This window comes from Heterocephalus glaber, unplaced genomic scaffold, assembly GCF_053883595.1.
Source record: "Heterocephalus glaber isolate CG9 unplaced genomic scaffold, H.glaber_assembly_v1.0 deba00000768, whole genome shotgun sequence".
In the NCBI taxonomy this organism is placed as follows: domain Eukaryota; kingdom Metazoa; phylum Chordata; class Mammalia; order Rodentia; family Bathyergidae; genus Heterocephalus; species Heterocephalus glaber.
In genome coordinates, this window is record NW_028258162.1 from 5,020,989 (window position 1) to 5,045,722 (window position 24,734).

Sequence of the window (24,734 nt, forward strand, 5' to 3'; positions counted from 1 at the left end):
CATTGGAGTCTGAAACATTGTGGCAATCCAACCTCATGAAAATATACAGTATCGATGTCAGTACTATAAGATAATCATTTTTTTCAACACTGATGAAATGTGAAATTGCAAGGAAGAAAACATCCTAAAGTAGCCAGATAGAGGTCTGGGAGAAGAGGATTAGGAAGTAGACAGAATAAGAGAGCCTATCTCAAAAGCACTGGAAAAAAAATCAGCATTTCATGCATTTTCCCTGAGCCCTGACACACCTTGTATTGAATAATTCAGAGGCAAGTGTATTAAGGAGAAATATTAAAAATTATTCATAGTATATTGAATTACCTAGATTCCTTCAACTACTGAAGAGCCATCAGCTATTTTTTATAGCTAGTTCTGGGGAGATTTTAATGAGTTTTAGTGGTATGAAAGGAGGGTTTTACCAGTTTAATCTAGGTTACAAATACTAGAAGTTGCCAGGTATGCCCTTCAGGGTCAAATTTATAATGAGACAGATGCATGGAAGGATAAAGAGGTCCAAGGAAACTCCAGCAAACACCCTCTCCTCCTTCTGGTTTTTTCCTAAGATTGAAGTGGCAGCTTTGATGTATGTTGATAAAATTTCTGCACTTCTTCATTAGTAATATTCAGGTATTCTTCATCCTACAATGAAGGTCAGGAGGATGAGAACCAGAGAATACTTTTCTATTCGTGCACATGGTTGAATTGAACACGCTGTCTCAAAAAGGGAGTTGTTTAAAGAGCAGATGACATAAAAGTAAAAAAGGTGAGGGCAACTATTGTATCAAAGAGAGAAGAGGGACAAAAAGCCACCTGAATTCTACATACTGCTAAATATTTTGTAAAATAAAGTCAAAGGCTCCTATTTGTTTGAGTGGCTCCAATTTGAATGAAGATTCTTACTTCATCTGTAGCTAGATGAATTGGATTCAGGGCCAATTATGTGATACCTAGGGAAATAAAGTCTGAAGAAGAATGTCCCATAGTACAGCTATTTGGGTTAGATGATACAGCTTTGGGACAAAATTGCTTTGCTCTTTCTCATCATCGTCTCAGGCAAAAGCCAATTTTTCTTTTGGAGATTTTGTAACAAAAGTCAAAATGAAATTACTATTGGTGACAACATGGATTGTTACATGGAGAAAAAACTCCATTGTGTATGTGAACATTTCCTTTTTTTTCTTTAACGTTGGCATATGAAATTGTTTCCTATTTTTACTTTTTTAGAAAATGATGTGTTTGGCTGTTATTTACCAAACACATGTGAGTCTCAGCGTGTACACACATGCAAAAGTTTTGTTACTATGAATCACTGGCTAATACATACCATAACCATCCATATTTGTACACATTTCATGGCCTTTTGGAATCATAGATGACAGTATTGATGCCTGCACTCTTAGATGCTGTGTGATCAAGGGAATTTTTTCTCAATCCATGCTGGCTGGATAAATAGTCTAGACTTTGAAGTCTTGACTGGCCACCTGAAGTATTTGACCTCCAAAGTCCTGTTTTGTTTTTTTTTTTTTTTTGGTCTCCTGGCAACATAACATATTTATACTTTGGCCACCACCTCTCTAACTAGAAAGATCTGCTGCAATTTTAGAGCTTAAAACAACAAATGTCTCAGATTGAAGAACCAGAATTACTGAAGAGACCCTTCTTGCCTTCTGTTGACCTTGCCAAGTGGTAACAATACTGAATGCCCGTCTAACCGTACTAAGAACCCTCCTTTCAATTGAGTAAACATGCATCTTCAGCTACAAAAACAGCACTCTAGAAGTTCTCCGGTTATACTGGCATTTGCATTTTTCCTAAGCCCTTTTTACAGTTCAGCAAAGACCACTCGGAGGTGAGAGCAAAGGGCAGTATAAGGGAATTGGAAACAGGCTAAAGCAAAATGCTAGTGGCATGCATGCATGGGTCTGCAGAAATCTCAGGTTCTTCCATCTGACATCTGACAGCCAGCTATCTTGGGGCTTCTGTGGGCTTCTCCTGTGGTCGCAGCATAACCAAACACCTTGCGGAGCGCTGGGGGACTGGTTTCCACATGCTCCAAACCCACAGTGGTCTACTTTTCCTACTCCCTCCCTTTACCTCTCCAGTCCTCTCCTGTTTTCGGGCAGCCCACCCTAGATCTAGAAATGATTTTAACTTCATGCTCTGTCATTTTGGGTTGTAATTTAAGGCACTTCACATTGGCAGCGTTGCTGTAAAAGGTACTTCTACTTACGGCAGGGTATCTTGGTCTCAGCACTGTGGACAGACAGGCGCACTGTGTACTATGGGATGTTGATGAGCATCCTTGGCCTCTGCCCATGAGATGCCAGTAAACCACCCACCAGTCCTTGGTGTGGCAATCAACAGTGCTTCTAGTAATTGCCCAATGTCCCCAGGTGGGTAAAATCACTTCCAGTTGAGAACCACTGAGTTTTAGAAAGGAAACAGACATTTATTTGGCAACTCTGATATGCCAGATGTGTACTAGATGTTTTCCGTGATCTGGACAATTACCCTTTGAAGTCTGATCCCCTTTTGTAGATTAGGAACCTGAGCAATGGCAAGGATAAGTATTTCATTGGTTCCCGGGTTCGAACTCAGGACCGTGAGCTTGCAAGGCAGGTGGCAGAACCACTGAGCTAAATCCCCAGCTCTCTTCTCTTGTTTTCTTATTCTCCAGTACTCAACAATGAAAATGGACTATAGACAGAAAACGTATTTTCTACCTAGAACAAAGAAAATATTATTTTTAATACAATATTTAATATGGCTATGTAGTCCAGATATTGACTCCCTAAGTTATGCATATCTAACTTAAAAATTTGTCAGAGGTATGAAAAGCAAAAATTGCTATTGGACATGAATTTGCCCACCTAAATTAAGGTTTGCTTCCTTTTTCTATTCTCTTGACCCTGGAAAGTGATCACATTTCTTGACTTTTTCATTTCTTCTGCTCTCTGGCATAACTTTGGCCTCCGAACTCGGTCACTTCCAGTCTTGCCCGTGCCTCAGTTGTTCCCTTTCCTGTGTTTTGCTCTCAATGGTTTATCTCTCAGTAGAGAGGACGCTTCTTACTTCATTTCTGTTTCAGTTCTTTTCTTCATGCTTTTCCCAAGTATCTCAACAAAATCTCAATCCCATTTGAAGACAAAATAAAACCTGTTTTAATTAACATAGGAAAAAAATGATATACTTGCAACATAGAAAATAATGTTGTTTAGTATTAGAGAGTCTATAGGAGCTTGGGGAGGCACTGAAATTCCCAGATGGGTTGTTCAGAAGTTCCATCCTGAACCTTCTTTACAAACCCCAGTTGTGTTTTGCTTACGTGAAATCATTATTGTTCACATTTTCTCCATTATAAATATATTTTAATGGCATAATAAGAGGAGCAGGCCTTGAAAAGCTAGCAGTCACATATGTTAATTTTAGAAGGGAAACTGTTTCAGTTTTAAATCTGGTGTCTAAATATAATTTTTCCAAAATATCAGGACTTTATTTTTTCAGTGCTGGGGATTGAACCCAGGGTTCACGCATACTAGGCAAGCATTTTACCACTGACCTACATCCCTAGCCCTCAGATTTATTTCAAACAAATATAGAATAACTATGTGCCAAAGAGGTGTTTTTTTTTAATTCATTAAAGGAGCTAACAGAATGATAAAGCTAGTTTAAAAGATTATAGGAGACACAAAATTAGAATCACTGAGAGAAACAATGCTTGGCTAAGACATTAAACTAGATACAAAACTGGTAAATACCCTACAGGGCAATAAAGCCATAATGTAGGGGGTTTGTCTTTCACACAAGACAGCCATCATTCGGATTTCTACCAGGCAAATTCATTTCTACTGGACAAATTCATTTTCATTTCTATCGGTTTTCTACGAGTTCACGTCACCCTTACAGAGATAAGATATCCTGACTTAGTAAATACTGAAGTAAGCACAGGTTTCTAATTTCCCTAGAAAATTTGATAATCTTTGGTTGCCTATAAGACAATAAAAAACACACACTTCTAGGGTGAAGGAGTAATGCAAACCCATGGTATAAAGTTTGAAAAGTACTAAATTTTTTAAAGGAAAGGAAAAAAAAAACCCTCCTCAAACCACTACCCAGGCATCACTGTCAATATATTCTATATATTTCCTTACAAGATTTTTCTAAATATTTTTGATGGTGGAGTCATTGTGGAAAAATATTGGCAGTCTATTTTTTACTTTTACTTCATCTTATCTATCACACCTACTTGTTACATAATAGGAGTGTCCCAGGGACACTTTAATGGCCGTGTGATGATTTGGCATTTTCTGTGTTGATTCTCCTCAATAGGTTTTCTAACTTTCTAAATACATTATGTATTATTTGTTTTAGAATACCAAGAAGCATACAAAACAATTTAATAACCAAGGGTATAGTTATGAACTAGTTTAAGAAACAAAAATATCGCTAATAAAGCTGCCTTTCTTGTGCTTCCTCATTAATCCTTCAAATACCCTCTTCTAACACATAACCACTATCCTGATTTTGGTAGTCATTGTTTTCATATTTATCTTTATATCTTTTATCACCCATATTAACTAGGTACTATTTTTGCATTTTTCAAACTTTGTACAAATCATGTCATAGATTCTTTTTGAAAATTGTCTCTATTCAATGTGAATAACCTATATTACATACATATATAAAGACTGAGATGAATCTGGACCCTTATCTTTCACCATTCACAAAAATCAACACAAAATAGATTCAAGATCTAAGTGTAAGACCCTAAAGCATGAAACTAGAGGAGCTCATGAGGAAAATCTCAGTACTTACTTTGACAGTATGATTTTTGGGTGTCATACCAAGAGCTCAGGCAGCAAAAGCAAAAGTAAACAAAAGGGTTTTGCACAGCAGTCATCAAAATGAAAAGGCAGCCAGTGAAGAACATGTTTACATGTCTATGTGACAGAGGGCTAACATCCAAGATACCTAAGAAACTCACACAGCCCAATAGGGGAAAAAGACAGTTAAATAAGCAAAAGGCGAGAATAGACATTTCTCCAAAGAAGGCATGCAAATGGCCAACAGGTGTAGGAAAAGATATAGGAAAAGGTGCTCGACATTACTGATCAGAGAAACCCAAGTCAAGCACGCACTGAGATCTCACCTCACCCTTGCTGGGTTGGCTGTTAGCAACAAGAGAAGACAAAGCATGTGTTGAGAAAGAGATGAAGAAAACTCTTGCACATGTGGGATTCAAAAGGTATCTTAAATTTCAGCAACTTTTTCTCTACTAACATTATATTTGTGAGGATGTAGTCATGTATTTAACTTCCAGACCATTCACTGAATAGTGTCCTGATATTTGCTGGTCCATTTTGCCATTGATGTGTGTGTAAGTTGCCTCCAAGTTTTTATTATAACGCTGCTGTGCTTGCACCTCCCTGCATACTCATGTGATGCTGTCCCTGGGTATACAGGGTCCTTCCTTGATATCTGAAAGGGAATGGGTTCCAGGTCTCCTGTGAATACCAAGATCCAAGAATACTCAGCTCCTTAATGTAAAATGGCATAGTATTTGCATTTACAACCTATGCACAGCCTCTCATATACTGTAAATCATCCCTAGTTCACTTATAATACCTAATATATGTAGTTTTTATATTGTATTGTTTGGAAACGATGACAGGAAAATAACTCTGTATGTGTTTAATACTGACAAATGTTTTCCCAGTATTTTCGGTGTGTGGTTGGTTGATTCAGAGGGTGCCAACCCACTAGTACCAAACCTTGGCACTGAGGAGCGGAGTACTAAGTCTGAGGACTTGCACACCCGGTATCTCTACTGCGTTCTGCTATACCCCTAACGTGGCTGTGCCTATGGTCCTCCCAGCGGGGCTGTGTGAAGTTCTGGCTGCTGTTCATCAGGAATCAGCAAAACTCTTCCATTGAATGCAGAGGAGGAAACATCGAAGGCTTTGTGAGCTACACGGCCTCTCTTGCAACTACTCACCTCCTTTTGTAGCGCAAAAAGCAGCTGTAGAGAATACGTAAGTTAAAAAAGGGTGGCTGTGTAAAACTGTAACAGTGATTTGATTTTCATGTGCCACAAAATACCACTCTGCTTTTGATATTTTCCCCAATCATTTAAAACTGCTCACACATTGCACGGGACAGGTGGCTGGCTGGATTTGGCATTGGGCTGTAGCTTGCCAACCCCTCTTGATATTTTCCCCAAGATCTGGGATTTTCAGATTTCTTAAATGTCTCCTCCACTGTGAGTATGAAATGTTAAAATGTGATCTTGGTTTATATTTCTCCATTAGTAGTGAAGTCAAGCACTTTATCCCACTGACCAGTAGGATTTCATCTCCTGTTTATCCATGTGATTTTTTTTCTTTATTCTTTTTAGATTGTGAGTCATATTTATTAATATATGAGTTCTTTCTATTTTCTGGATGCGTTTTGGATTTTTCTGGGTATAGTTACATGTATATGGATAGTTATAGGCTTTGTTAGGTGCATTGCAAACATGTTTTCAGAGTTCTGGTTACTCTTTAACTTTTTTAAAGATGCTTTTTGATGAAGAAAAGGGGATTTGGTATTGTTTTTGTTTTATTGTGGGCAGAGTATTTGCTCTGTCACTGAGCTACATCCCCAGATCCTTTAAAAGGTTTTTTTGTTAAAATTTAAATAAACTAAATTTAACGAAGTGATACTAATTTGACTGAAAATAGTTACATGCTCCATACACATTGAGAATTTGAAAGGCAACAAAAGCGAAAGATATCACTTTCTTGCTTGCAAAAAGGAAAATATTTCTTCATCGGGTGGGAGTTAGAAGAATGTTTTCATTTTTATTCCAGACATTTTCAGGACAGGACAGTAGTTGAATGGTCGGAGCTTACCCAGTTGCACAATCTTTTGTTCTATACTGCAGAAAGTATCTTTGAGCACTGTGAGGCCAGGGCGGCCTGAAGGCTCGCATGCATCTGATATTAATGAAGTGCTACTCGGCTTGGACAAGTTTGCAGTCCCTCTTCCAAGCCAGCTGACGTAATTCAGAGTAAGAAAAGACTCTCCCACTTGGGCTTGCTAGTGGGCCCCTCTGCCTGCCTGAGTGGCTCTGGAACAGAGAGAGCTGTTGTAATCTGAAGGACTTTAGAAAGTCATCAACTCATGCTGAGAGTAGCGAGGAAAAGGAAAGCAACTGTTATGCTGCTGGGCAGAGCAAGACTTGGCTGCCCTTAGCTGGTACCAAGTTGACTCTCCTGGGAAGACGGCGTGCTGGAGACCTGGACTGACATGCTCGACAGACGCCTCCTGTCTCCTCAGACTAAATGCATTCTTCCTGGGGTAAGCGGGCCTGGAGGGAGGAGGCCAGACCCAAGGTGGGGTTTAAGAAAAAGCGGGACGTACTCAACAAGCTAATGAGCTCAGGCTGGAGTCAAGTTGTTTGTTTTTGTAAAGATTGCCTTGTCTTGCTGGAAATGTCATGCACAGTGTTGTTGCTGAAATGCTAAGGAGGTTTAAGCAAGTGAAATTGTAACTCGCTTTAAATGGTCGGTTACTGAGATCCACTAGTTGTAGAAGGAGTGGGGAGACAATTTAAGGGAAACGCAGTGGGAAGTGCAAATGCTTTTCCCAGCTGCCTGCAAGCCCTTGTTGCCTTGAAAATCATCTTGACAGCTTCTCTGCCGAGCTTTTTGCTTGTTGTTTCTGAGAGCTTTTAAGATGATCTGACTTCCTGTGTTGCTGCAGATTAAGATCTCATTGCTGTTTGTCACTCTAAAAGTTTTTAACGAAGTGTAGACATAAGAGACTGTTTGACAAATATTCAGCACAGCACTTTACCACGAGGGTAGCTGCTGGACTCTTTGGATTTGGTTTAGAACTTTTACAGCAAAGATCATATCATCATTATTAATATCATAACAAAAGGATTACTTTTTATAAGCTTGTGATCAGTTTTATGGACAGTGGTCGTATTATTCCTGAGCCTCAATTTCCTCATCTGTAAAATTAGGAATAGCTGTATCTATACGTCAAGAGAATTTAAAAACAAATCATTATTGATAATGATATGATCATCATTATTTAGAAAAAAATAATCCCAGAGCCTAAAATTTAATTAGAACCTGGGTCAGGTGTGGTGGCACATGCCTGTAATCCCAGCACTCTGGAAAGCTGAGGCAGGAGGATCAAAAGTTTAGACCAGGGATTTAGCTCAGTGGTTTCACCGCCTGCTGCGAAAGAGCAAGGACCCGAGTTCGATCTCCGGTGCCAAAAATAAAAAATAAAAAAAAATTTAGACCCATCCTGGGGAACTTCATGACTTAGGTAGACCCTGTCTCAAAATAAGAGACAAAAAAGAGCTGAGGATGTAGCTCAATGCAAAGGTCTTGGTTTCAATCCCCAATATCGAAGGGAAAAATAGAGTATAAAGAATCATAAAATTACAAGTATCTGCGCTAATAGGGCCCAAAAATATTTTAAAGCCAATTAAACAAAGCTGATCTAACATTCTTCCCAAGTTCTCTCTCTCATTTCTAGTTGTTTGGACCTACACTACATTTATTAACTTCGATAGAGAACTAAGAAATAGCCGGGTGGTAATTTTTTGTGTTGCATTGTATGAAAAGTACAAACAAGTCTGGGATATGGCTTGATTTTGTGTGATTTTCATGATCTTCATTATATTTCACTATCTTTCGTTTTACATTTTCTAAAGATACAGAACGCTCCTTGCTTCTGTTGACCTCATTAAATTTTATATACCATAGTTATATTCCAGTAGGCTCTAACATGGTAATTTATGCGCTAATCATGAAGGATTTCTGGGCACAAAATGCTTCACATGTTTCTGAGATTTTCAAATGCCTACTCATATTTAATTTAGAAATTGTTCGATACCTGTTCAGTTGTCCCTATTTTGAGAGATATTTGGAACAATCATTTCTGGTAGACTTACCTGTTTTCTAAAAATACTATCAGATTTACACTAACTGCTCTGGTTGTTCCTGAAGAGGAATTCTATTAAGAATTAGCAAGGTATATAACCCCAAACTCACATTGTGAAATATCTAAAAGCCAAATACACTGTACACATTTTGAATACTTTCAACCATGAAAATACATATACTATTGTCATTGTTATTTAATAGGAGCATCACTCTATATGAGTCTAAAATAGTTGCATGAATAATGGATTCTACAGCAGATTTCAGTCCTATTTTAAAGTATTATGGATAATCTCCCCAGGAAACTTTACCCTTTTAAATGATTTCTCTCCTTCTATTCCCAATGGCCTGGCCACTCCTCATTGACTAACACCTATATTTGAGTAGGCTTTAGAAAGGCATGGATTTTTGTTTGAATGGTTAAAGTTTAAACTAACTCTTTATGAAGACTTTCTCATGTAAGTTTTACCCCTTTCAATCAAGTCTTCCACAAAGTTCTGGAATAATGACAGAAAATTTTCTTTCCAGATTGCACAATAACATAAATGGAAACAATTTTATATGTATATTTATATGCCTCTGTATGCATTAAAGAATGTTTTTTTAGGATGCTAAACTATCTGGTCTTTACTTTTGTTCTAATCCAAATATGATTTCAGTTTTGCTTTAGTTGTATATTCTGAAGTTACCCCAAACCTCAACTCTCCAACTACATGAAAATGCATTCACATTTAGAGATTATTCATTTAGTTCCCTCACCCACTCCCCCGCCCCAGGGATGTGAACTCAGGCACACGGAATTCCACGCACTCCCAGCACTCTTTTATTTTGAGACAGGGTCTTGCTAACTCAGTAAGTTGCCTATGTTGGGCTCAAACCTGCAATCTTCCTGCCTCAGCCTCCCAGAGTGCTGGAATTACCTGCATGAACCACTGTGTCTGCCTTTCACTGAATTCTCATCCTGTACCAGAATGAAATTAAGAAGTCAGTGCTGGTGGATAGAAATAATTACTTTTTCACTGCCCAAGTGTATATATGAAGTCTGCTTAGTATTAAGTATACTTATCTTTTCATGGATTCTGGTAGTATGGCATTGTAAATTCTCCGAACACAATATGTTTACTGACTAGAGTTGTCTTCCATTTTCTTAGCATAAGATTATCACTCCCTCTATCCTCTTTTTTCCCTTCCTCCTCATGAAAATGTTCTCTCAGATTTGTGAAGATTTTTCTATGTATTTGGGACGTTCCTATTTTTTTTTTTTTACTGTGATTAGAAGCAAGTGTTTGAATCCAGTCAGAATTGACAATGGATACTAGCAATTCTAGTAATAGAATATTAGTAGTATTAGTTGTATTAGTAACAGTGAGACTCAAGCAAATTTTATCTGCACTGAGCCTTGGTTCCATAGTCTATAATAATAACTATCTTTCCAGAGAGTTAATAGACATGATAATATGCAGATTGCTTAGTATGGTACCCACAGCAGTTATGAACTGCTTTCTACAACTTCTGCAATGGCTGAGAATGAAAAAGCTTAGCTCTTTTTGCCAGGCAATACTTGTGATAAGCAGCAAGGGAAAGTTGTAAATTATTTTTAATTGCATATTACAGGAAAGGGAGAGGAGAGATTAACACCTAACTAGAAATATACTAATTTTATCACAGTGTACAAAATATTAGGTATTAATGATTGCATCAAATATAGTTACATAATGTCACTTTAATTTCCGTTAAGGGATTCACCAATGAAGGTGAATTTACCTGAATATTTTGTATAGTCTTTGTATTTTTGTGTAACTTATTGTACTAGGCTTCCTATATTTAGATTAAAATGTGACTTTTATTTGTGAAATGTTAAGAGTAGCTCTTGACAGATGAACTATGAGACAGCTTTCCCCTTATCCAGAACTAGCTATGAAAATATTTCCTAAATTTATATTGTAACGCCATGCTGGTGTCAGCAAAGATACCTTGAGAATCTAGAGTACCAGTGTAATTAGAAATCAGCAGTAGACTAGTCACAAGATTAAGCCTCAATTTGGGGAAGTGGAACAGTAAGCTTTTGACTTTATTCAGATATCTAATTGTATTTTGAACAGAGAGCTAGTATTATACAGAAGAAAAAGATACTTGACTCCAGCTGCAATTGATATGAAAAGTGAATTGGCTCACGTTTAGGTTTGTAAATTTTTCATTGTCAACGCCAGCACCAGCCAATCAGTCACCAAGTTTTTATTGATTCAGAGTTCTCAGGGCCTAGGGGGACCCTAAACTCTGTGGTTCCTGGAGAACTCATTTCACTGGCCATTCAGAGGCCCACCACCCTGCCCCCACTATGCTGTTTCTTGTTAAGTGACTTGCTGTGTTTTTTACTTTAAGATGAGATGCAGTTGAAAATTATGATGTGTGCTTAAATTTATAATAAATTTATTATATAAAAGACACATTGACACTAATCCCCCTCAAAATACTCCCTCTTACTTGGTACACACTTATCCCATCATTCTTGCCATCTTGTGAAGCAGTTCTGGAAGTCCTTTTAATGAGTTGTGATCAAATATATAGTGAATGCTGCCACCAAGCTCCATTCAACAGAAATGCAGGCTGATAAACTCATTAGAAGGTGCCCTCGTTGATCTTACTCACCATCTCTGACAGTGTGCAACTTCTAAGCACTTCCCTAAAGGCAACAGGACCAAAAAGGCAATGTTTTAAGTTAACTGAGGACATCAAGGTAGCCACAACAGTGCAACTGAAGACAGAAAAAGGACTTCCAGAGCTATTTGAGAAAGTGGCAAGAAGCCAGTAATGCCAAAATATCTAATAGGATGAACACTTAAAGAGGGTGAACAGTTATGCCAAGGGTGGTGGTGGTAGAAATCAGCTACAGGAAAATAATGCAATGAAAGGAATAAGTCAATACCTTTCAGTAATAATTCTCAATGCAAACCATCTCAATTCCCCAATCAAAAGACAGATCGGCAGAATGGATCAGGAGACAAAAGCCAACAATACACTGTGTGTACTAAAAACACATTTAATACAAAAAGAAATTCACAGATTAAAAATCAAAGGCTGGGAGACAAATATTCCATGCAACAGGAAGCCAGCAAAAAGCAGTAGTAATTATTCTAATATCAGACAAAGTGGAATTCAAGCTAAAATTAATCAGAAGAGGCAAAGAATGTTACTACATATTGGTTAAGGGAACAATTAAATAGAAAGAAATAACAATTGTAAACATACCTGTGCTGAACACCAGCATACCCAATTTTGTAAAATAAACACTGTGGGACATAAAAGATCACATAAACCACAACACAATTATGGTAGGGGACTTCAATACCCCACTGTCACAAATAGATCAACTAGACAGAAAATCAAAGAAATATCACAATTGGACCAAACCTTCAAATAAATGAATTTAAGAGATATCTACAGGGCCAGGGATTTAGCTTAGTGGTTCTGCCACCTGCCTCGCAAGCGCAAGGACCCAAGTTCAATCCCAAATACCAAAAAAAGGAGAGAGATCTGCAGAGTGTTCCACTTAACATCAACAGAATACATATTCTTCTCAGTGGCACATGGGATTTTCTCCAAAATAGACCACATGTTAGCCCATAATGCATGCTAATGATTCAAATTATCCCATAAGTATTATCAAATCATATGCAAAAGAACTAGGAATCAACAGCAACAGAAATTATGCAGACACATGGAAATTAAACAAGACCCTCTTGAATGATCAGTGGATGACAGAAGAAATCAAGGAAAAAATTAGGCAGTTATTAGAATGAAATGATAATGCCAGTGTGGCAGTATGGGACACAATGAAAGCAGTCCTCAGAGGGAAGTTCATACTATGAATATTCACGTCAAAAATAAGAACCAAGAGGGGCCAGGGATTTAGCTCAGTGGTTCAAGCACAAGGTCCCAAGTTCATTCCCCAGTACCAAAAAAAAGAACCAAGATATATCTTGTAAAGGTATAAATTCCCAATGATGAATGTCATCATACTGTATACCTAAAATGTACCAATAAACTTAAAAAAAAAAGAGTAAGCCCAAATAAATAACCTAATGATGCACCTCAAGTTCCTAGAAAAACAAGAGCAATCCAAATTCAAAGCTAGTGAGAGGAAGGAAATGTTAAAGATCAGAGCAAAAATTAATGAAAATGAGATTAAAATGACAATACAAAGAATTAATATATTGATAAACTGATTCTTTGAAAGAGAGACAGACCCCTAACCAGTCTTACATGAAAAAAAGGAAAGAAAAGACTTATATGCATGCAATTAGAAATAAAAAAGACTAAATCACAACAAACACTGCTGAATCTATAAGATTACTAGTAACTACTTTGAGAACATGTACTATAATAAATTGGAGAATTTGGAAGAAATGGATAGATTCCTGGACACATATAAATTACTAAAACTAAACCAAGAAGATATAAAAAAAAACCCTGAATAATCCAGTATCAAAGCAATGAAATTGAAGAATTGAAAAAAATACTACCAATGAAGAAAACCCCAGGTCCTGATGGAGTCACTGCTGAATTCTACAAGAACTTCAGGAAAGATCTAATGCCAGTCTTCTCAGGCTTTTCACTGAAATTGAAAGGAAAGGAGTACTTTCAAAGTCATTCCTAGAAGCTAGTATTACCCTAATTCCAAATCCAGGAAAGAACCCAGCCAAAAAGAGACAGGCCCATCTCTTTAACTAACATAGACACAAATATCCTCAACAAGATACTGGCAAACAGAATGCAACAAGTCATTAAAAAGATTATACACCATGACCAACTAGGCTTCATCACAGGGATGCAAAGATGGTTCAACATATGCAAATCAAAATGTTATACACCACAGTAACAGAACCAAGGACAAAAATTACATGATCATCTCAACTGACACATAAAAAGTCTTTGACAAAATTCCAACATCCATTCATGAACTAAAAACCCTGATGAAAATAGATCTAGAAGAATTTTGTCCCAATCTAATAAGAGCCATTTATGACAAGCTAACAGCCAACATCATATTAAATAGGGAGAAGCTGAAAGTTTTCCTTCTAAAATCAGGAACAAGACAGGAATGTCTGCTATCACCACTCTTGTTCAATATAGCTCTTTAGCCACACCAAGCAAGAGAAAGAAATAAAAGGGATACGTATAGAGAAGGAAGAAGTTAAATTATTATTGTTTGCAGTTGACATGATACTCTACACAGAAGACCCCCAAAATTCCACCAAAATAATAGAAGATTAATAATCAAATTCAGTAGCATAGCAAGATGCAAACAACACAAAAATCAATAGCATTTCTGTACACCAATAGTAAACTCACCAAGAAAGAAAAATAGGAAATCAATATTATTCACAATAGCATCAAGAAACATTAAAAACTGGGGAATTAAGGAAGGGAAAGACCTCTATATTGAAACTAAAGGAATTCAAAGACCTCTGCAATGAAAACTATAGCACTCTGAAAAAGGCAATCACAAAGGATGTCAGAAAATGGAAAGATATCCCCTGTTCCTGGAAAGACAGAACCAACATTGTCAATACTAGAATACAAATATAATGCAATCCTAGTCAAAATATCAATAGCATTCCTCATAGAACTAGACAATACCACCCTAAAATTCATATGGAACCAGAAGACACCTTGAATAGAAAAAGCAATCCTGGGCAATAAGAGCAAAGCAGAAGGCATCTCCTTCCCTCTCTCTCTCCCTGTCTCCCTGGACTTCTAGTTATACTACAAAGCTACAATGATAAAAACAGCATGGTGTTGCCAATAAAACAGACACATGGATCAGTGGAACAGAATGGTGTAGAAAAAACTCTAGGCACATTCAGCTACCTGATCTGTGACAAAGGTACCAAAATATATACTGGAGGAAAGATAGATTCTTTAACACATGGTTCTGGGAAAACTGGCTATCCACATGCAGAGGATTGGGTCTAGACCCATACCATGGACTAAATTAAAATAAAAAATGGATCAAAGATGTAAGTGTTAAAACAGAAACACTTAATCTGCTGGAAGATAAAGTAAACAACCTTAATTGCACAAGAAATAATACCAACAATCAACAAGTAGAATCATATCAAATTTAAAAGCTTCTTCATAACAAAAGAAACAACCAACAGAGCAAAGAGTCATACTTCAAAATGGGAAAACTTTTTGCCAGCTATTCCTCAGACAGAGGACTAATATCTACAATATATAAAAGCACACACAAAATTAGATCCCTATAATAAAAAATGGGCAATTGAAATAGACATTTCTCAGAAGTACAAATAGCCAATAAATACATGAAAAAATGTTCAACATCTCTGGCCATTAGAGATATGCAAATTAAAACACTGAGATTCCATTTTACTCCAGAAAGAATGGCCCTCAGCTCGAAATCAAATGATAATGAATGCTAGTAAGGCTGTGGGGAAAAAGAACTCTTCTGCACTATTGGTAGGAATGTAAACTAGCACAACTACTGTGGAATCAGTGTGCAGATGTCTCAAGAAGGTTAAACTAGAAATCCCACTTGACCTAGATATTCCCTTGCTAGGTATCTTCTCAGAAGAGTTAAAGACATCATATTACAGCAACCCATGCACATCCATGTTTATAGCAGCATAACTCACAATAGCTAAATCTTGGAAGTGGCCTCTATGCCCATCAACAGATGAATGGATAAAAAATGTGATATTTATACACAATGGAATATTACTTTAGAGTAAAGAAGGTTAAACTCCAAGTCATTTGTAGGAAAATGGATGCACCTTGAAACCATAATGTTAAGTGAAGTAAGTCAGACACACAAGCTTAAATATTACATGGTTTATCTTATATGAGAAACCCAAAATATAAAGACCCAAATAAAACATAAATAATAGGAAACAAGGAGATATATCTTTTGCAAATGGAAAGGGCACCAAAAGACGGAGGGAGAGAGAGGGAGAAAGAGGAGAGGAAGAAAAAAAGTAATAAGGTGTGTTAGGTACATGTACCAATTCCCTATGAGGAATGTGAGCATTCTGTACTATACACGTGTACTAATAAAAAATAAAAATAAAAAAAGAAGTGGCAAGAACCGTGGAAGAAGTGTGTTTGAAATGGGGGGGTGTGTGTTGAGGGAAATTAATAGTGATATGTCTTTTGCTATAGAATACTTTTAAAAATTGAAACACTCACTGTACTTTTCAACTACCTTTATTGTTGTCATTAGCTATGCAAATGATAATCACTTGCCTTTAAACCTTGGTCTGCTTTCATCACTCTGTTGCCTATTAGTGACATTTTAAGCATCAGAGGAAAGTCTGACCTATGAAATCATCCAAGATCCATATCTGTCCTACCAACACACAAAATAGATGTGCTCCTGAGAGAAAGGTTCACACCACCCATACAGCTATCCTCTTCACAGAGTCGATTTGTGCTATTCTGGGTCTCCTAGTCTTTTCTTTTTTTTTATTATTAAATTCTTTTATTGGTACATTGTAGGTATACAACACAATTGGGAATTATACCTTTACATAATGCATCTTGGTTCTTCTTTTTTCCCCATACCTAGCCCTCCCTTCATGCCCTCCACCCTTCCCTATTTACAAAGACTTTATTTCCATTTTTTCCATTTCTCATCACTTTTCCTTTCCCTTCTTTCCTTTTCCCTGCCCCTCCCACTACCCCTACCCCTTTGGACCTTTTCTTCTATTTTGCATTATCGATTATTCATTCTAATCATTGGTACATTTTAGGTATACAATATAATGACATTCATCATTGGAAATTTGCACCTTTCCATAGTCTCTCTTGGTTCTTATTTTTCACCCTTGCCCAGCCCTCCCTTCAACCCCTCCAGTCCTCCCTATTTACAAAGATTTTGTTCCTATTTCTCCATTTTCTCATATTAATCCCATTCCCTTCTATCCTTTCCCCTAGCCCTCCCACTTCCTTCCCCTTTGCCCCTTTTCTTCCTATTTCACATGACCTATTATACATTTAGTCTTTATTTACACTTTCAGTTTCTCACACCAGAGAAACTATTTGGTACTTACACATGTGTGTCCTATTTATTTCACTTAAGAGTATTGCCTCAATGTGCATCCACTTAGCTATAAATGTCTCTAATTTCTCATTTTTTATGGCTGAGTAGTACTCCATTTTATAAAAAAACCACATTTTTTTTGTCCAGTCTCCAGTTGATGGGCATTTGGGCTGTTTCCAAGTTTTAGCTATCACAAACTGTGCTGCTATGAACACGGGTGCACATATATCACTGTGGTATGATTCTTTTAATTCTTTGGGGAAGATCCCCAGCAGTGGAATAGTGGGATCAAAGGAGACTTCCTGTCCTAGTTCTTTGAGGTATCTCCATGCTGATTTCCACAGTGGTTGCACCAGTCTGCACTCCCACCAGCAGTGGAACAGGGTTCCTCTTTCCCTACAGCCCCGCCAGCATTTGTTGTTGGTTGATTTCATGATAGTAGCCATTCTTTCTGGAGTGAAGTGGAATCTCAGTGTTGTTTTCATTTGCATCTCTCGAATGACCAGTGATGTTGAACATTTTTTCATGTATTTATTTGCTATTTCTACTTCTTTGTCTGAGAAATGTCTGTTCATTTCAGATGCCCATTTTTGGATTGGGTCTTTACGTTTGGGAGGTCTGATCTTTTTAAATTCTTTATAGATTTGAGATAGTAGACCTTTGTCTGAGGAAGAGCAGGTGAAGATTTTTTCCCACATTGTGGGTTGTCTCTTCACACTGCTGGTGGTTTCTCTTGCTGTGCAGAAGCTTTTTAATAAGAAGAGATCCCACTTGTTGATTGTTTGTGCTAGTTGATGGGCAACTGAGGTTTTGTTCATAAAATCTTTTCCTACACCGATGTCTTCAAGGGTTCTGCCTAACCTCTGTTCCAACTGGTTCAGAGTTTCTATTTTAATATTTAGATCTTTAATCCATTTTGATTTCAGTTTAGTGCATGATGAGAGATATAGGTGTAGTTTTAATCTTTGGCAAGTTGAAGCCCAATTTTTCCAGCACCATTTATTAAAGAAGCTATCTTTCCTCCAGTGAGGGTGTTTGGCTCCTTTATCGAAGATAAGATGGCTGAATGTGTCTGGCATTGTTTCTGCATTTTCTAATCTGTTCCACTGGTCCTCAGGTCTGTTTCTTTGCCAGTACCATGCTGTTTTTATCACAGTAGCTTTGTAGTAGAGTTGCAGGTTGGGGATTGTGATACCCCCTGCCAAGTCTCTGTTACCTAGAATTGCTTTTGCTATTCTGGGTCTCTTCTTGTTCCAAATGAATTTTTGGATTGTTTTCTCAAGGTCCATGAAATATGCTTCTGGGATGTCAATTGGAATTGCATTAAATCTATATAGCAGTTTTGGAAGTATGGCCATTTTCACTATATTAATCCTTCCTACGCAGGAGCAGGGGATGTCTGTCCATTTTCTGATATCATCTTCAATCTCTCTTTTCAGAGTGCCATAGTTTTCAGAGAAGAGGTCTTTGATTTCTTTCTTTAGGTTGATTCCTAGGTATTTCAGTTTTTTGGATGCTATTGTGAAAGGAATTATTTGCCCTATTTCTCTCTCAGTGAGTCTGTCATTGGTGTAGAGGAAAGCTATTGATTTTTGTTTGTTGACCTTGTAACCAGCTACTTGACTGAATTTGGTTATTAAGTCTAGGAGACTTTTGGTGGAGTTCTTGGGGTCTTCTATATAGAGTATCCTGTCATCTGCAAATAATGACAATTTGACTTCTTCATTTCCTATCTTTATTCCTTTTATTTCTTTGTCTTGTCTAATTGCCATGGCTAATGTTTCCAGAGCTATATTGAACAAGACTGGTGATAGTGGGCATCCTTGTCTTGTTCCTGATTTGAGTGTGAAGGATTTCAGTTTTTGACCATTTAGTATGATATTGGCTGTTGGTTTTTCATAGATGGTTTCTATCAGTTTGAGGTAGAGACCATCTATTCCAATCTTTTGTAGGGTTTTTATCATAAATGCATGTTGGATTTTGTCAAATGATTTTTCTGCATCTATGGAGATAATCGTATGGTTTTTGTCCTTAGCTCTTTTGATATAGTGTATTACATTGATTGATTTTCGTATATGGAACCATCCCTGCATCCCTGGGATGAATCCCACTTGATCAGGGTGTATGATCTTCTTGATGGTCTTCTGCATTCTGTTTGCCATTTTCCTATTAAGGATTTTTGCATCTATGTTCATTAGTGAGATTGGCCTATAGTTCTCTTTTTCGGTTTGGTCTTTCTCTGCTTTGGGGATCAAGGTGATGCTTGCTTCCAGGATTGAATTTGGGAGTATTGCCTCCCTTTCAATTTCACTGAAGAGTTTAAACAGTAGTGGCACTAGTTCCTCTCTAAATGTCTTGTAGAATTCAGCAGTGAAGCCATCAGGGCCCGGGCTTTTCTTAGTTGATAAGTTTTTAATTACATTTTCAATTTCATTGGTTGATATTGGGTTGTTCAGAATTTTTAGGTCTTCTTCGTTCAACTTTGGTAATTCATATGTATCTAGGAATCTGTCCATTTCTTCTGTGTTGTCCATCTTATTGGCGCATAGGTTCTGGAAGTAGGTACCTGGATTTCTGCTGGGTCTGTTGTAATTTCACCCTTTTCATTCCTAATTGCATGGATTTGGGCCTTTTCTTTCCTTTTTCTGACAAGGTTAGCTAAAGGTTTGTCAATTTTGTTGATTCTTACGAAGAACCAACTATTGGCTTCATTGATTTTTTGTATCGTTCTCTTAGTCTCCATTGCATTGATTTCTCCTCTGGTCATTATACTTTCCTCCCTTGTATGAGCTCTGGGGTTGTCCTGCTCTTCTTTTTCTAGAAGCTTGAGGTTCAGCATCAGGTTGTTTAATTGGGCTCATTCTGATTTCCTAATGTGCATATTCACTGCTATGAATTTCCCTCGTAAGACTGCTTTCATTGTGTCCCATAGATTCCGATATATTGTATTGTCATTGTCATTTAATTGAAGGAACTGTCTGATTTCTTCTTTAATTTCCTCTGTGACCCATTGGTTATTCAGAAGTGTGTTGTTCAATTTCCACAAGTTTTTGAAATTTTTTGAGTTTCTTTTGCTATGGATCTCCAATTTCATCTCACTATGGTCTGATAATATATAGGGGATAACTTCAATTCCTTTGCACTTACTTAAACATGTTCTTTGTGTGAGTATGTGGTCTATTTTGGAGAATGACCCATGTGCAGCTGAGAAGAATATGTATTCTGATTTTGTGGGGTGGAAGACTCTGTAAACATCTGTTAAGCTCATTTGTTCAAGAGTTCAATTGAGTTCTAGTATTTCATTACTTAGTTTTAGTCTAGTTGATCTATCTATTTGTGAGAGTGGGATGTTGAGGTCCCCCACTACAATTGTATTAGTGCATATATGGCTTTTCATGTCCATTAGTATTTGTTTTATATAGTTGGGCACCCTAGTGTTTGGTGCATAGATATTTATGATTGTCATCTCTTCCTCTTGGATTCTTCCCTTTACAAGGATGTGGTATCCTTCTTCATCTCTCTTAATCAGTGTTGGTTTGAAATCTACTTAATCTGCAAAGAGGATAGCTACTCCTGCTTTTTTTCGGGTTCCTGTCACATGCAGTATTGTTTTCCACCCTTTAACTTTCAGTCTATGAGTTTCCTTTGGAACTAAGTGTGTTTGTTGTATGCAGCATATTGTTGGATTTTGCTTCTTGACCCACTCTGCCAGTCTATTTCTTTTGATTGGTGAATTGAGACCATTAACATTGATGGTTATAACTGAAACGTATTGACTTATCATTGCCATGACTTTTCCTTTTTATTGGGTTCTCCCCCTTTACATTTAATTTCTTGTCATGCCAGATGGGTTCATTCAGCTTTGCTTCCTGGGGTTGTGATCCTCAATGTCTGTTCCTAGGATATTGTGTAAAATTCTTTGGAGTGCTGGTTTGGTATTCACGAAGTTCCTAAGGTGCTCTTTGTCATGAAAGTATCTTAATTCTCCATCAATTTTGAAAGATAGTTTTGCAGGGTACATCAATCTTGGTTGGAGGCTGTTTTCTTTTAGGGCTTGGAATATGTCATTCCAAGCTCTTCTTGCCTTGAGAGTTTGTGTTGAGAAGTCTGCTGTGAATCTAATGGGCTTTCCTTTGTATGTGATTTGTTTCTTTTCTCTAACTGCTTATAGAACTTTGTTCTTCTGTTGTGTTTCTGGAATCTTAACAATTATATGCCTATGTGTAGATTTTTTTTGATCAAGGCTATTTGGAGTCCTATATGCCTCACTTATCTGTATGTCAAGCTCTTTTCCCATGCTTGGGAAGTTTTCTGCCATTATTTCTGTGAAGAGATTTTTTTATGTCATCTGCACTCTCTCCTGTTTCTTCATTGACTCCAATTAGTCTTATGCTATTCTTCTTTTCATCATCTAGCAGCTGCTGGATTGATTTCTCCTGTTCCCTTATAATTTTGAAGCAATTTTTCTTTTCCTGGTCACTAATTGCAATCTTATCTTCTGTATCTGAAATTCTGTCCTCACCTTGGCTCATTCTGCTGTGTAGACTTTCAGTGGAGTTTTTCATGTCCTGGACATCTATTTGCATCTGTTTTATGGATTCCATTTGTTTCCTATGTTGGGATTCCATCATGTTCCTCAGCTCTTCTCTAGATTTTTTAATCATGTCTTGCACTAGGGGCACAATTTCTCCTGTTATCTGAGAATTTATTTCTGATTTCATTTTTTCCAGATCCCCTTTTGTTGCCAGTTCAGTGGGTCCAGGTGGTTGAGTATCAGAGTGTTCCATCTCATTTCCCTTTGGGGTTGCTGTAGGTGATCTGGGAGTCTGGTTTTGAGACTTATTTACATGTTTTCTCATTTCCACTGGCGGGCGGGAGGGGGGCTGTTGGCACCTGCAGGGATTACCTCCTCTGAGCTGGGAGAGGTGGGACAGGGGCTGGGAGCAGCGGTAGGGATGGTGGCCCAAAAGCCCTTTCCTGTGGTCTGGGAGCAGCGGGAGGGATGGTGGCTGGGAAGCCCCTTCCTCTGGTCCAGGAGCAGTGGAATGGCGGCTCAGAAGCCCCTACCTCTGAGCTGGGAGCGGTGGGAGGGATGGAGGCCCGGAAGCCCCTTCCTCTGGGCCAGGAGCGGCAAGATAGAAGGTGGCCCAAAAGCCCTTTCCTCTGGGCTGGGAGCAGCGGGAGGAATGGTGGCGAGGAAGCCCCTTCCTCTGGACCAGGAGAAGTGGGACAGTGGCTCAGAAGCCCCTACCTCTGGGCCGGGAGCAACGGGACCCAGTACCATGCTCTGGTGGTCTGGTGTCCTCTGCGTCTTTGTAGTGTGGAACCAGGTGGCTGCCTGTCTGCAGCCGGGTGATTCGGTGTCTCCGGAGTGACTCAGGACCTCTGTAGGGCGTGCACAGACCTGCCTGTCTGCAGTGGGCTGATTCGGCGTCTTCCACGTGACTCGGGTCCTCCTCTCCTAGTCTTTATCATTACTCAGGAATAGAAAACAGCTGTAAGAATATGATAAGATGATAAGATACCTCCCTGTACTTAAAGGAGGAGATTAAGATATTTCTTGCTTTGAAGGCTGGTTTCTTAGTTTGGGAGCAAGTGGATTAAGATTTCCAGGATCGTTTTTTCGCCTATAAAATGAAGGTGATATACCTTATCTCTCTGCTTCTGTGTTCGTGAGGTTGTGAAGGCCCCAAAGGTGACACGTTATACTGCAAGTCCCTCAGAATAGCTGTCTCTCACTTGATCATTTCTTTGAAGAACTCACAGTTGTTTGAGGAATGAACGTTCAATATGGGTAGCTGGCTGTCAGCAGTACAGGTATTTCTGCAGCACCAAGCCTGATGAACCTGAGATCCTTCCAGTGGGTCCGCACGTCTGGTCATTTCTGTGTTTTTGTTTCACAGGGTTTAATATTCAGGAAAAACTTTTGGAAAGAACGTTTCAAGGCTAATTCCACATCAGGGGGTTTTGAGCAACTAGTGCAGCTCAGCTTGCAGGCTTTGACAGTGGCCTGGGAATAATTAATGCTAATTTAGTGTTTGGCTGTCTTTAAAAGAGATTTATGTACCCACTCAACTGTAGCACCATAAAAAAAAGTAAACTCATGTTATTGCTAAAAATATTAATCACACACACAAAAAAATATTAATCACTCGCACCCGATATTTTGTGTTGAAAACTATCTAAGTGAAGTTAAATTGACCTCTCTGGTTGAGGAAGTTACCATGTACTTGAATAACATAATCAGATTAAAAAAACTCTGCGACTATACAGATGATGAGAAATAAAGAATCATGAATCTCTGTAGACATAAATATTTACAGAATTCTCAGGATAAAAGATCAGCTGAAAATTTGGAATTTGTGGAATTCAGTTAGGACTTAGTGTTTATTGAGTGGCAATAATTAGAGAATAGATATGCAAACTGTCTCTTTAAAATGATTTAAGATACATGTGTTAGACTGTAGAGTGTTGTACATGGTTATGTGGGCTCCATTTGAACTCAGTAAAAGTTCCTATTTTGCCAGGTACAGTGGCACACACCTGTAATCCCAGCACTCAGGAGGCTGAGCGAGGAGAATTGTTCAAGACCAGCCTGAACTGCATAGTGAGACCCTGTCTCAAAACAAACGAACAAAAAGTTTATATTTTAAAGCGACTTCGTGCCTACCCCCTTTCTTTCTATTTCATATGAAGGGTAGGCATTTTCAGGACTTTGTAAGATTCTGGTGTGATTGGAGTTTCCATGAGAACCCCCTCTTAACTCCTGTGTGACTTTTGAAGTATTCAGTGCTATAGCCAGGACAAGATATTGATAGAGATATTATTGAAAGTTATTCGTTTGAAGAGACCCCAAGAAGAACATTTTTCACTAAACTTCAAATAAATAAAGCTACCCAAGGTAATACCAGAGAGTTTGAATAATACTGGTTCTTGATTACCAGTGCAGTATCTGCTTTGAGATTGAGAAAATAAATATTGGTTTAATTTCTACAGCTGAGCAAGAATGCCTGACTTTTGTGGGACTGTTTTCCATTCTAGTAGCATCACCCTGGCATTCAGAATGTCATTAAAATTGAAGACAGTCTGCTAAGTGAAATAAGCCAGACATATGAGGACAAATATTTTCATGACTCCACTTATGTAAGATACCTGGAATAGTAAATTCACAGAAAGACAATGTACAAGGGTGGTGGCCAGGGGCTGGGGAATGTGGAATCGGAAGTTAGTGTTTAGTGAGTGTAGATTACAGCAGTGTGAGTGTATTCATTGCAGCTGGATATAACTCTTACAATGGTGGAAAGGGATAATTATATATTATGAATACTTTACCACAGTTTTGAAGTTTACAAACCCTTTTGCACGAGACTAAATGTAAGGAATCTTACTTAATCCACACAGTCACCCAGTGAGGTAGACACATTATTATGCAGACTGAGAATCTGCAACAAGCTGTTCTAGGGTCTAGGGCATCAGTGCCATGGCAGGAATTGGAAGCTGGTAAATAGCCTCTTGGTACACAGAGCACATGTCACCCTGCCTGTGCCTTGTTGTTCTTAGTGTTGTTTTGCCTCTGGTTGTTGTGATCTCTGACTGCCTCAGCTGACCTTGCAGACAGATTTGTTTTAGAAATAGAGAGTTAGGTTTCCCAGATCTTCAGGTAGGTTCTCCTTACTGACATCGAGCCCTGAGAGTCCTGGAGCAGAAGGTGAGACCACCAACCCTCCCAGGCC

General features: G+C 38.2%; 1 protein-coding gene across 5 annotated transcripts in view; it reads left to right on the forward strand.

The window, feature by feature from the left end:
- Positions 1–24,734, forward strand: part of Cacnb2 (calcium voltage-gated channel auxiliary subunit beta 2) — a 356,213-nt gene that overhangs the window by 173,514 nt on the left and 157,965 nt on the right. Inside the window, exon 1 of one of the 5 annotated variants that reach the window (XM_004859952.4) lies at positions 7,067–7,338. The exons of the other annotated variants lie outside the window; for them this stretch is intronic. Coding sequence (XP_004860009.2) covers positions 7,288–7,338 — 51 coding nt within the window. The 5' untranslated portion in view covers positions 7,067–7,287. Of the gene's footprint in view, positions 1–7,066; positions 7,339–24,734 lie in introns of those variants that run through there. 5 annotated transcript variants of the gene reach the window in all.